The sequence below is a fragment of the Populus euphratica genome, unplaced genomic scaffold (genome assembly GCF_000495115.2).
Source record: "Populus euphratica unplaced genomic scaffold, PopEup_1.0 scaffold222.1, whole genome shotgun sequence".
NCBI classification, from domain to species: domain Eukaryota; kingdom Viridiplantae; phylum Streptophyta; class Magnoliopsida; order Malpighiales; family Salicaceae; genus Populus; species Populus euphratica.
This window is the reverse complement of record NW_011500024.1, coordinates 10,361-23,209: the sequence shown is the minus strand read 5'-3', so window position 1 is coordinate 23,209 and position 12,849 is coordinate 10,361. Positions and strand designations below refer to the sequence as shown.

The 12,849-nt window shown below is 29.5% G+C and overlaps 2 protein-coding genes across 3 annotated transcripts; one reads left to right on the top strand and one right to left on the bottom strand.

Moving 5' to 3' along the window:
- The first annotated feature begins 2,961 nt into the window (after positions 1-2,961).
- Positions 2,962-4,282, top strand: LOC105142057 (Octicosapeptide/Phox/Bem1p family protein). Of its 2 annotated transcripts, none has more exons than XM_011049506.1 (3): positions 2,962-3,252; positions 3,345-4,112; positions 4,196-4,282. In XM_011049506.1, exons 1-2 carry the CDS (start codon positions 3,096-3,098, stop codon positions 3,713-3,715), a joined length of 528 nt encoding a protein of 175 aa, XP_011047808.1. In that variant the 5' UTR covers positions 2,962-3,095; the 3' UTR covers positions 3,716-4,112; positions 4,196-4,282. The 2 variants fall into 2 exon arrangements, with proteins under 2 accessions (XP_011047808.1, XP_011047807.1); XM_011049505.1 differs by having other exon boundaries at positions 3,345-4,118.
- Positions 4,283-9,178: 4,896 nt separating this feature from the next.
- LOC105142056 (transcription termination factor) lies at positions 9,179-11,148 on the bottom strand. Its single transcript, XM_011049504.1, has 2 exons — positions 10,916-11,148; positions 9,179-9,480 (listed from the first exon to the last, which is right to left on the bottom strand). Exons 1-2 carry the CDS (start codon positions 11,057-11,059, stop codon positions 9,325-9,327), a joined length of 300 nt encoding a protein of 99 aa, XP_011047806.1. The 5' UTR covers positions 11,060-11,148; the 3' UTR covers positions 9,179-9,324.
- Between the last annotated feature and the right edge of the window lie 1,701 nt (positions 11,149-12,849).

Here is a 12,849-nt window from a genome sequence, read left to right as displayed (position 1 = left end):
AGCAAGAGCATGATCTTGATCTAGAAACCAAGATGCCTAAATGCATATTAAATGCCTTCTTTTATAGGTCAGAATTGGGAACTATTAATTTTATGACTAATTGATGAGTAGGTGACCAACTCTTAACTTGATGGCAATCCTTATCTTCTCTTGTCTATCCAAAACATCATTGATAGCGTCAGGACTGGAATCGCATGAAAACATGAAAGTTGTAAGAAATTATCTTAGATTTTTCGGAGAAAAAAATGGAGGTCATTTGAACTTCTAGAACTCTAGATATGGGCTAAAAACTAAATAATGTTTGGATTGTAGAATAAATTTGGACTTTTTTGTTGTTGCTATAATTTGAATTTAAAAATGACTTTTTTAAATCTTGAGCTTCATATAAAAGTTGTAGACTTATATCTTATCTTTCCATCCATATAAAGTAAACCTAAATTTGAGATCTACTGCTCCAGATATAACCCAATTACTAAATAGTGTTTTGGTTTGGACTGCATTGACATCTTTTTTCTAAGTTTGGCCGTCTCTTTGTCCTTTCAATTTCAGTTCTTAAATTCATCAATCAATCCTTTCATTTATGTGATAGGCCCACATTTAAAATGAATATTTATCATAAATTAAAAGTATCTTATATTATTAGATATGTTATTATAAAACATGTTTTAGTTAAGAAGTTATTGATACTTCAAGTGCAAAATAATGATATAAAACCTTGATAAAAAAACACTTTTAAGTACTAATCATTCATCATTCGCCATAATTTGATTATGAATTAGGCTTCATGATTATTTTGATTGTCTTTTTATAAGATTATCCTGATTTTGACTCAGATCACATGTTTTGCAGGTTAACCTAAGTAAATTTGAGTTGCTTTATTGTCTTAATTTTATATTGATTTTTTTTAAATCTTTCAACCTTGAATAATGAGTTTATTAAAAATTAAGTTTTATAATTTATTTTGATTTGTTTTCTAAAGGGTTATTACAATCTCATAACCTTGATCATAATTTAATCTGGGAGACTTAGATGATTTTATTTATTTATTTTCTATAAAGTTATTTTGATCTCATAATTTAGGTTATGAGTTTAGCAGGTTAATTTAGGTAAAAAAATTCTTAATTTTTTTTTTAATTAATTGTTTTGAATTCCATTCTTTAACATTGAGTTAATTGAGAATTGAACTTTATAATTTGTTTTAATTTATTTTATATAGGGTTATCATGGTCTTATGATCCAGATCAAGGATTTAACAAGTTAACTAAGATTGACCTGAATCAATTCAATATATTATCGTTTCAATATTATTTTAAAAAATGATATTGTCTTGAATTTTTGTAAATCGAACTATGTTTTTACCAATCATTCAAGTTGTCTTTGAAATTATTAAACTAATTAGATCACATTAGATTAACCTTCATATGATTTAATTTTTTTACTAAAATAATAATAATAATATTTAGATATTTTTTATATGTTCAAAAAATAATTTATCCAATTAGCGGCACAATACATAACACCGAGCTAGTATATCCTACAAAAAGTTGTAAGTCCTTTATAGAAGCCTACTTTGGGGCTCTAGACACTCCTACATTATGCAATTTTATAGAATCAAGCATCTCTCATTCATTGTGCTTTACCAAAGAAAATCCTATGGATGCGTTACTTGGTTATGATTTTGTCTAATTATGTGGTTAAACGCACAAGAAAAGAACCAAATACAGCCGAAATTGTCCCTATTATTAAATCTTTCTTGCCATGCGTGACTACATGTTAAAAGAATCCTAATGAAATCGTTAAGAATTAATGAATTATTGGTATTATTTAAATTTTTTCTATGTAGTTTGGTGTTTCTTTATCTCTTTTTTTAGAGGAAAATCAATTAAATTGTCTCTATTTCAAATGAATAGAAACATATATTAATATGTCATTGAGATTTAATTAATGCTAGCATAAGAAAAAATATATGATATCTTTTTTAATCACTTGAAAACACTATAAATGACTTCAAGATATGAAATAGTTTAAATTTATAATAACTTCTCTTCTTAGTTAATCTATAATTATTTAACACAAGTCGTATATGTATTTATTACTGATTATAGTGAGTTCATTTAATGATTTGCTAACTCGAATTTAATTTATATAAAATTTATTTTTGAATTATTTAAAAAATTAATCTGTTGAATATAATAATTTGATGATGAATTAATATGTTTTATTATTTTAAAAAATAATAGTATTATATTTTTATTTAAAAAACATTATTTTATTAAAAAATTAAAAAATTATGATGAGCCCTATCTTATTATTATATTGGTGACTTAATGTAGGATAAGCAACACTTTATTTTGTTTCCTATTTATTCTATAAGAAAATTATTTTTAAAATAATAAAATAAATATATATTTATATTGGGTCATGAATATTATTTATTACTTGATAAAAATTAATTTAGTACTTTAGAAAACTCAGAAGCAAACAATTATACAATCATTGAATCTTACATAAAACAATGGTCATTGGTCACATGGTTGAAAAAAGATAAAAATCAAAGCGGTCCAACAAAATCCCATAATTAACTAAACAATCAATAACATAAGCAAGCGTCCCCCAAAATTAAGATAAAAGAAAACAATTTAACATAGCATAATATTTTTTATTTTTTAAAATTTGAAAAAACGCAATTTAAAACGTCCTGGAAAAAAGAAAAAAGAAAAAACTTTAGTCGGCCGACCATACTTTCGAATATCCGAATGTAATTTGGATTGATTTTTTTCAAAAGCGTCCCCTCAGGCCTCACTCCCACTCTCTCTCGCGGAAGTTGGAACCCTTTACCCTACAACTTTCCTTTCTGTTTCCAACAAAATTCGTCCACATTTCATAAATTCCGAGAAAGTCCCTCCCTACCCTCCTATTTATACTCCCCCACTTCGCTTCGCACACCCAAACACTCTCTCTCTTCCCTCGTTCTCTCTGTAGGAGTCTCTGCCGGCTCTCTTTTCAAGTCTAGCTACTCGCTTCCATTGTTACTTTCACTCAGAAAAGAAAATCAAAAGAAAAAACAAGGTGAAATCAACAGAAAAAACAAGGTGATGAGTATTGATTGTAAAACAAAAACGAAACCAGAAACTCTCAAGTTTCTATGTAGTTACGGTGGTAAAATTCTTCCTCGTTCCAGCGACGGCGTTCTCCGTTACGTTGGTGGTTTAACCAGAGTTCTGGCCGTCGACCGTTCAATGTCCTATGCAGGTTCGTTATTGTTTTTTGTTAGTCAACACTTAATTTACGTTAATTTTTTTTTATCTAGTTCAATATTTTGATTATTATTTTTTTAAAAACAGAGTTGATGGTGAAGCTAGGTGAATTCTGTGGATATTCGGTGGAATTAAGGTGTCAGTTACCAGACGGAGACTTGGAGACGTTAATTTCTGTAAAATCGGAGGATGAATTAAAGAGCTTGATTACCGAATTCGATAGATCTTGTCCTGGTTCGAAGATTAGAGCTATTTTGTCTCCTCCGAAATCGCTCAAGAAAATCTCTCCCCCGACATCCTATGCTTCCAGTATCGACTTTACACCTACCAAATCGTTTCTCAATTATCACCAATCTCGCAGTTGCTCCCCTCCGATTGGATATAAAGGCCGCTACTCTCCAAGCCACAGACAAGAATCACAGTGTTATAACCATCACTGTTGTGATTATTGGCACTAATACTATGAACATTAGATTAGAATAATTAGATTTAATTTCCTAAACGCTGGAATTCGTTGATTTGTTCATTTCTTATACAAAGAAAAGAAAGAAGATGATGACTACGACGACGACAAAAGAGAAAAAAATGCATGAATCTTTGTGTGTTTGGACTTTGAATTATATAAATCTGAGAAGTTGCTTGAATTATTCGAATTCACCACCACCAAATATGTGGCTGCCGACAGGGTTTTATTTATGGCTTTTAAAACAGATTTGCTTGTGTGCCACTGTTTTAGGCACGCATCCATCCATCCCTTTGTTGGCTACGAGAGACAAATTCAGTTTCGTGCTTAGTGCAACCTTTGACACGTACTGGTTTAGCTCGTTGTGGCTGAGGAACAATTGGGATTACAAAGTGGGTGTAAGTTTCTCTCGTACCTTGATTTTTAGGTTAAAAATATGTTGCTGTTCTAATTTATCCATGTTGTTTGTCTGAAGATTTGCAGGTCAAGAAATTACGGTGGGAATCAGAATATCTGGTGGCGGACCACCTGAGAAGTAATGGCTGCTGGGCAGCTTACATTTAACACATGCTCTTTTGAGTTTCTTTGGCCTACAAGACACTGTCCAAAGAACAAAAGAAGAAACTCACAACCACCTTCGTATGGAAACCTATATTACGAACACCTTACTACACAGAGCAGATATGACCTAGCAAGCAGGGGATGATGACACGAGGGAGAAAGGAAATCACATAGAGCAAAAATAAAAGGAAAGCCTTAATTTAGTCCTTAACTTAATACCCAGTTTTCAAATGGTTTCAAATTGATAGATTTGATCAATTAGGTCCGACCAATTTCAATATTTCTCAATAGGGTCTTTTTATAATTTTTTGTTAACACTTCCCCATCCAACGTGGTTATTTTATGCAGTAAAAAAGGTCGTTTAGAAACTGTAATGACAGAGTAATGAGCATGAATGAGGGCCTAATTGAAAAGTTTTAAAAAATTGAGACAAAATTGATAACCATTATGGTTTGGGATTGAATTGAGAATGAAAATAGAATCTAGAGGTTAAATTGCAGTTTTCAGAAGAATAAAATAGGTGAATTTGTTTCGGGCAACCCACAGGTTCCAAAACGCGTATAACATGTTAGCAACCAGCACTACTAATAACGCTAGCAACCAACTGCTCATCCACCGATTTTATATTACAATCCACCCCACTTAAAGAGCCCGATAACCCCGTTGGCATCATTGGACAACCAGTGAGGTTAGCTCTAATACCAAATATAATAGCACAACCTAGTATCATCTAATACCAAATATAATAGCACAACCTAATATGTTGTATATTATCCGCTTTAACTCAACCTAACCCAACTTTCACGCCTCATGGTTTTGTTTCTGGCAGCCTACAGGCTTCAAAATGTGTACAATATATTGACAACCAGCACTACTAATAAAGCCACCAACCAACTCCTAACCCATCAATGTGGGATATTATAATCTACCCCACTTAAAAAGCCCAACAACCTCATTGGCACCATTACATGCCTAGTTCATTTTATCTCAAGATAAGCGATTAATTATACTTTCCATGATTATAAAGTATACTGAATAACAACCACACTTTGATACCAACTGTAATAACTTGGCTCAACATGCTGTATATTGTCTGCTTTGACTCAGCCTAACTTCGCTTCCATGCCTCACGATTTTGTTTTTGGCAATCTAGAGGCTTCAAAATGCATACAACATGTTGACAACCAGCACTACTAATAAGGCCAACAACCAACTTCTCACTCATCAATATGAGATATTACAGAAAAGCTAATGAACATTAATAGAGAGATCTAATTTGAAAACTTAAGACTAAGTTGATAAAATTTATGAACATATAATTTAGGGACTATTAAGTTTTCTACAAAAATACATTTGTGATTAGTATGGCCTCCCTTATAGGGCTTTAAAGGTGATTCAAGTTGAGGGGTTATTCGAACATTCAAAGATAAGTCATGTTGGCCTATGATAGTGTTATTTATGAATTCTCTAGTTTATTATATATCGATGAAGTTATGGAAACTTCATATTAGACTAGACTTTTTATAACTATGATTTTGGACTAGTGAAGTGACTAGACTTACCACTAGTTTAATAGGTTGATAGAGTGACTTTCATGATTTTTTCTATGAAATAAGTTCTTTGTTAGAACACGAGATCCTCTAATGCTTAAATTAATAAAATGAGATGAAGAGGAGTATGTTGAGTATACTAGTAACTAATAAGATGAATAATGCCATAATTAACCATGAACAAGAGTGTATGAGTAGCAATATAGCTATATAGCCTTGTGTGGCATCCTCTGCTTTGTTTTTGAAATCCTATTATAAGGACTTTTTTTCTATGTTATGTTTTTGCTTATGGAAGAGATATTGCATAAATTAATTTTTCTTGATAATGATTATTACTTCATTTCATTTGATAGTAAGAGGCTTGGTTAGGATTTTAGGGAATGTCAAGTGGTCACAAATGGATCTCTTGGTGCTTCTCTTAGATGTCCTCGTAGGAGATTGACGACATCAGAGGATTATGCTTTTTATGGATAGAAATGAGGGTGTTCTTGTCTGGTCATGCTCACTTCCTCTACTAGAAGTGATCTTTCATTGCTTATTTTCTAGTGAGGAGAGTTTCAATAAAAAAAAATAGTAGTAGACTCCATTGATTTGAATTTCAATGACAATGGGTTCAAGTAGATTCTTCACGCTGAGCTATTTCTTGTCAAGCCTTTAGAGATATGTTTTGGTGTTTTCATCTTCTTATTATGTGATAGTGAAAGGCTTAGTAACTCTATTTGTGGGTGAACTAAACAAAATAGAGTTCATTCTTGTTTCATATATATAACAAAAAATTATTTCCGTGGTTGATGATTTAAAAACTTTATAAGATAAGAAGTTAAATGACCTCTCCACCACAAGCACACCAACTTCTTTAAATCTTTAATAAATTACCCATCAAGTGAAAATGTTCAATGATATTGTTGTAACATTACTATAAAACATAACCCGAGATAAGATTCGAGTTATGAGTTAGGAAGGTTAAATTAGGTTGTCCCCAAATATTTTTCTAAAATACAATCAAGACAATTTTGTTTTGATCATTTTTAAAATAGAAGTTAATAAATTCAGGGTTGAATTTTTACTAGGTGTAACCCTAGATCACGGGTCAATTTAAAATTTTAACTAAGTTAAGTCGAGTCATACTTATTTTTCCTTAAACTTCAATCAATTTAAAAAGAAAATAAGATGAAGAATTTACAATAGCAGGGTTGTTTGGCTATTGGCATGGGAGGAGGCTATGAAAGTAATGATGGCTAGGTTAATATTGATCATATGTTGTCGAATTACAACTAAAAAGGAAGACAATAGGTTTTTTATTGTGTTTGTATTTTTATTTGATAGGAAAAGGGAGGAAGATGGAGGCTAGGGTTTGGTGTTTTTGGTTAGGTGATATTTTTCTTTTTGTTGTATGGACAAGATTTTAGGTAAAAAGGTTTAATATTTTTTCTTTTGTTCTATTATGTTTTCCTAGTTAAGATCTATTGTCCCCTCTTTATATTGTTAATTTTTATTAAGAAAGAAAATAATAGATGATTGTTTTCTTGTAATAAAAATTTTGCTTTAAATACACAAGATTAATTTTCTACACTATTTCTTTTATAAGAATCCTTAATTTTTGCTCATTAAAAATTTAAATTTCTATTATTAGACCAGGCTAAATCTCTTCATTTGTTTAATCACAATCAATTATTTTTATAAGCTCAAAATCTCTTTGTTTTTAATCATAATCAAATATTTTGATTAAGTTTAACCACTATTTTTATTTGACTTCCTATAATTTTATTCCCTTTTTTTCTTGCCTATGATTTTCACTTCCCAATCCTTTTATCATTTTTTATTTTTCCATTTATTTTTTTTCTCTTTTGAAAAAATATTAAAAAATAAATAGATAAAAATTGAGTTATGACAATTAATTAAAGCACTATGTTAGGGGCAAGAGCCACACCACGAACTAGACCAATTCTTTTCTAATGTAAAAAAAAAAAATGCTCGTGCCATATTAGTGTTTTTAAAAAAAGTTAAAAAACCTAAGACTTGGGTCATCATTGATTTGCCTAGATCTAATATACTTGATTAATCTAACAATAAAATAAAATAAAATAAAAAATAGTAAATAAGATTAAAAAAAATGATGATAATTAACTATAATAAATGAGTCGTCAATATCATACTAAAAAAAAAAGTAAAGAAAACCTTGTCGAAGCTTTATTATGGACAGTGGCTCACTATTATAAAAAGTATGTTTATATTTAAATAACTAATTTAATTTAATTAAATTTTTTTGAAAAAAAAAGCTAGATCTAACAAAGAATGACAAACAAAAATAATTGAGATAACCTAGATGAATAAGCCAATTTTTTTTTAAAATTAATGAAAAATTCTATATAAAAAATAGATCCCAATTACCAATTAAATAAACATTGAAAGATTAAACTGAAAAAAATATGAACTTAAAAAAAAACAAACAAAGAAAAATTAAGCTAATTTCTTAAAGTTGGGTTAATCATCCGAATTCGCAACTCGTGAAATTTTAAATACAAGTTTAATCAAGAAACTCAATTCAAAACTAATTTAATATTGAAGGATAAAATTTAAAATAGATATCAATTTAAAAAATTTGCTAAAATATAAAAAATAACAATAAAAAGAATAAAAATTAAATCTGATATAAAAAAATAGAGGGTGAAATTGAAAAAAAAATTAAAATTAATAACAATCTAAAATAAAATAAATAATAATAAAAATAATGTATACCAAATCTGACATAAAAAAATTATAAAAAATAATTTTATAAAGTAATTCAAATAAAATAAATTATAATAAAAATAAATCAAATTTAAAAAAAAATAAATTAAATGGATATTTTTAAAATTCAAAGGTGATACATTAAAATAAAAAATAAAAATAAAAACTCCAACACCAAACCAAGGATCCGTTCACAACATGCATTGCCTAAAAAAAAGTCATTAAGATTATTTAATAGTTGTCATGGAAGGGCGTTTATGGCTACCGAAATCAGCCAGACGAACAATCTTAATTACTAATTCTAAGAGTTATTAAATCACTTTATTTTTCTTTTAAAATAAAAAAAGATTAAAAAAAACTATTAGAAAGGAGTTAAAGAATTTTTTATTTCAAGAGAAGTCCCTCTATAAATTGTGTTTTTAAAATTATTTATTTACAAATTAGATGAAAGTACCATAGCGTCCCGATAGATTCCTTGCGTAAAACTGCTTTCCCAAGGTGTTAGACTAATGGCTTTTTTAAGGGCAAAAAAGTAAAAATAATATTCTCATCTTCAATGCTGCGTTCCTGGACTCCTGAGGAAATTCTCAATGGCTTTCATTTTTTTTTAAAAAAAATTAATTTGAGAAAGTGTAAAAACAGTAGAATTTCAACTGATATAAACTCTAGCAACAAGTTGTCGTACAAAGTTGAGAATTTTCCAAACCAGAATAAAAAAGAAATAATACTAGGGTTCGTTGATATAGAAGGGGTGAGGGCATCATCAGCTAGTTTCTTGCTCAAATTCTTCACCTTCAGATTCCTCAACATTATCAGCATCATCATCATCTGCATCATTGTCATACTCTTCTTTATCGTTATCGACAGTTGTTTTTCCAATCACAGCAAGGTTGCTATCACCCTTTCTAATTTCATTGCACTGCAAAAACTTAGTTATATCAATGATAGTTGAGCAAGATTAAGGAGAGAACGAAGAAAAAAATGGTGGCATGAATGGATAGTAGTCGTCCTACCATGAGTTTACACACACACATGCAATAACATGCCTCTTAAATATGCCCAAAATGTTCCCCACATAAACGAGAGACGCAATTATTACTATAAAAATTTGAAACCAACTTATAATTCAAAGAGCATTTGAAATGCACCCTCCAAGAATGTGAGCTGATGAATGTACATAGTCAAACTTTTCATGAAATCAAAAGCACCAAACAAGCAGGTGTTTTTGAAAAAATTGCAAAACACTGACCAATTAAAAAATGAAAATATTACTCCCATTCTCTGTTTGACAATCTGTTTGATAATCTAAAGGTCTCGGGAAAAAAAGCACCAAAGACAGCTATTAATTCACAATTTATTAAATTCCCAAGCTCCAACATTGAGGGCTTCATTGCAATCCTCTTTCAATGCCAGCCCTTCTTCACACAAGATTTTCAAACTGAAAATCTTAAAATCCCATGCTTCCACTTATCTCTCTCTCTTTTGCGCTGCAGATCATGTTGTTACGCCCCCAAAAATATGCTCTCTCTTTTCCATCTTTCATAATGATTACAAATTAGAGGTTTCAACATGTAGCATAAATGACTGCAGATGGGGCACCAGGTTGCCCCCTTTGGATTGTCCAGTATAAGGATTCTTCACTCATTCAAATAACAACTTTCGTGGGTCATCAATAAGTTAGATTAAATTAAAATGGTAAAAGGATGCATGAACTATACCATGCCTTCTCGTTCCACTAATTCTATGCCAACACTATCCATTTTGGTTATCACACATGAAACCAAATGTATATAGGATAAAGAGACCTTGTAGTGAGTGTGCTGCTAGACAACGTCAAAGGAGAAGAAAAATGATGGCATGGGACTCCAAAATTGCAATATATAGACTTGAACTTTCATAAGCAAATCACCTAGCAACAATCAGAATTTTGAAATTTCAATGCTTCAACAAAAGTCTCTTGCACATATCGAGTCACAACTCAAGCTAAACCGAATATCTACCAATTGGATCTTTAAAACTGACCGCTTATAAAACAAAGGGTCCTCAAAGATTAAACTAAAAACCTCGTAATGGATCACTAAATTGTAAATTTCTCCATTTCAAGTAGCTGCATGGTCTAATAAATTGATCAAACTAAAAGACCCACAACAACAAGAGATAGAAAGGCACAGAAAACTATGTTATTGCACAAATTATTAAATATATTAATCCTAACAAATCAGACCAAAGAAAAAATTGGAAGTTTTGATTTTGATGCTTCGACGAGAGAATACAATGGAAGATAATAAATGGGATGCTTTTCTTTTTGTTGAAAAACAGAAAATGAAAGAAAGAGACAGCGTAAAAGACCAAACCTTGTCTTCGAAATCGGATTCTTCCATGGCGAGGAGAAGCTCTTCGCTTTGAGGCTGAGGCCACTGTGAAGGTAGCAAATACGATGTTGGAATTGTCCTTGTTGAAACTGGGTACTGTGTCATGAAAGCTGGAAACTGTAACATTTTGAATTTCCTCTTTCCTCTATGGATTGTCTTTCTTGTTTCAAAGGACCCTTCTTTCTCAGCTGGACCTGGAGGAAGGAGGCCGTGACATTGTTTAAATATTGATATTTAATGGTATCCATGTTTACTTTAATTATACTAATGCCCCTTTGATTCTTAGAATTACAACAAACCCCTCTGGAGTCTTTCCTTTACACTTTATTTTCTTCAGAACTGCTATTCTTTTTTTCTTTCTTTTCCTTTTCTTTTTCTCTGTTTTATATCAGCTAAAGTGAAATTACATTCGGTTCTCTTAAGATCGGAAACGGAATGGAAATAATAATTTAATTTCAATTAATATTTAATTTTTTTAAAATAAAACAAAGAAATCCACTTAGAGTTCATTTATTTTATCAAAATTAAATTTATATAGATGATTTTTCTTAATTTTTTTTTAAAACTAACTTAAAAACTAGCTATTGCTTTATTGTGGAGACCACTTAGAGTTCATTTATTTTATCAATATTAAATTTACATAGATGATTTTTCTTAATTTTTTTTAAAACTAACTTAAAAACTAGCTATTGCTTTATTGTGGAGACCACTTAGAGTTCATTTATTTTATCAAAATTAAATCTACATAAATGATTTTTCTTAATTTTTTTAAAACTAACTTAAAAACTAGCTATTGCTTTATTGTGGAGACCACTTAGAGTTCATTTATTTTATCAAAATTAAATCTACATAAATGATTTTTCTTAATTTTTTTAAAACTAACTTAAAAACTAGCTGTTGCTTTATTGTGGGGACTATAAGTGTATTTAGGATAGAGGTATTATGAGGTGTGGTTGAAATTTTTTTATGGAATATATATAAAAATAAATAAAAAGTATGTAATTTTTTTGTTTTTAGTAATGCTTTAAAGGCTAACAACACCTCTATTTCATATATATATATATTAAGAAAATATTTGAAAATATGGATCAATTTATGTTATTTTTAAATTAATTTTTTTTATATGTTTTGGATCATTTAGATGCACTAATCTCAAAAATAATTTTTTTTAAAATAAAAAAAATCATCATTTTAATGTATTTTAGCATAAAAATATTTTAAAAAACAATCACAATCACACTTTCAAATATATCCGAAATACTAGATATAAACTTTCACTTTGTTTAAGATGAGGTTGCCAAACAACTAATCCGAGTGTCTCATACTCATATGAATTTGATGACTTTAACAAAAAAGAAATTTTAGCTCAACAATTGGTTTTAGCATCCCACGAAGATACTTGCACTTGTAGGCATGATTTTAGGAGTATAATTTTATTGATGAATATTATAGCTAACATGATCAAATCAGATATTGATTTTCAGCATACTTGACACGACAAAAAGATTGATATTTTCTCTCAATTATAGGAGTGTCGAAGTAATAAATAACCCGGCAAGACTGGGATCGAACTACATAAAAGTTAATTGTATAAATTATAGATAACAATAATATAACAACAATAACAATAATAATAACAATAGTAGTAGTAGTAATAATAATAATAATAGAAGAAGAAGAAGAAATTGATGAGAACTTTGAGATGAAAGATTAAAGTAAAGATTAAACAATGATAACAATAAAAGTCAAGGTTAAAGGATCCAATAATGGTATATTAAACAAGTATAGTATAAATTCTTATTATTCAATTGGAAACCATACACAAAAAAGGTTCCAATCAGATTATAAATTTTTAACATGATTACAATAGTCATCTTATTCGATTAATGTTAATACTTGTAAATCTTGTCAGACAT

What these genes read in the sequence shown, in the direction of transcription:
- LOC105142057 (XM_011049506.1), top strand. Translation starts at nt 3,096, where the DNA reads ATGAGTATTGATTGTAAAACAAAAACGAAACCAGAAACTCTCAAGTTT. An exon ending in CCGTTCAATGTCCTATGCAG is followed by an intron (nt 3,253 to 3,344) that starts GTTCGTTATTGT and finishes TTTTAAAAACAG; the next exon opens with AGTTGATGGTGAAGCTAGGT.
- LOC105142056 (XM_011049504.1), bottom strand. Translation starts at nt 11,059, where the DNA reads ATGTTACAGTTTCCAGCTTTCATGACACAGTACCCAGTTTCAACAAGG. An exon ending in AATCCGATTTCGAAGACAAG is followed by an intron (nt 9,481 to 10,915) that starts GTTTGGTCTTTT and finishes AAGTTTTTGCAG; the next exon opens with TGCAATGAAATTAGAAAGGG.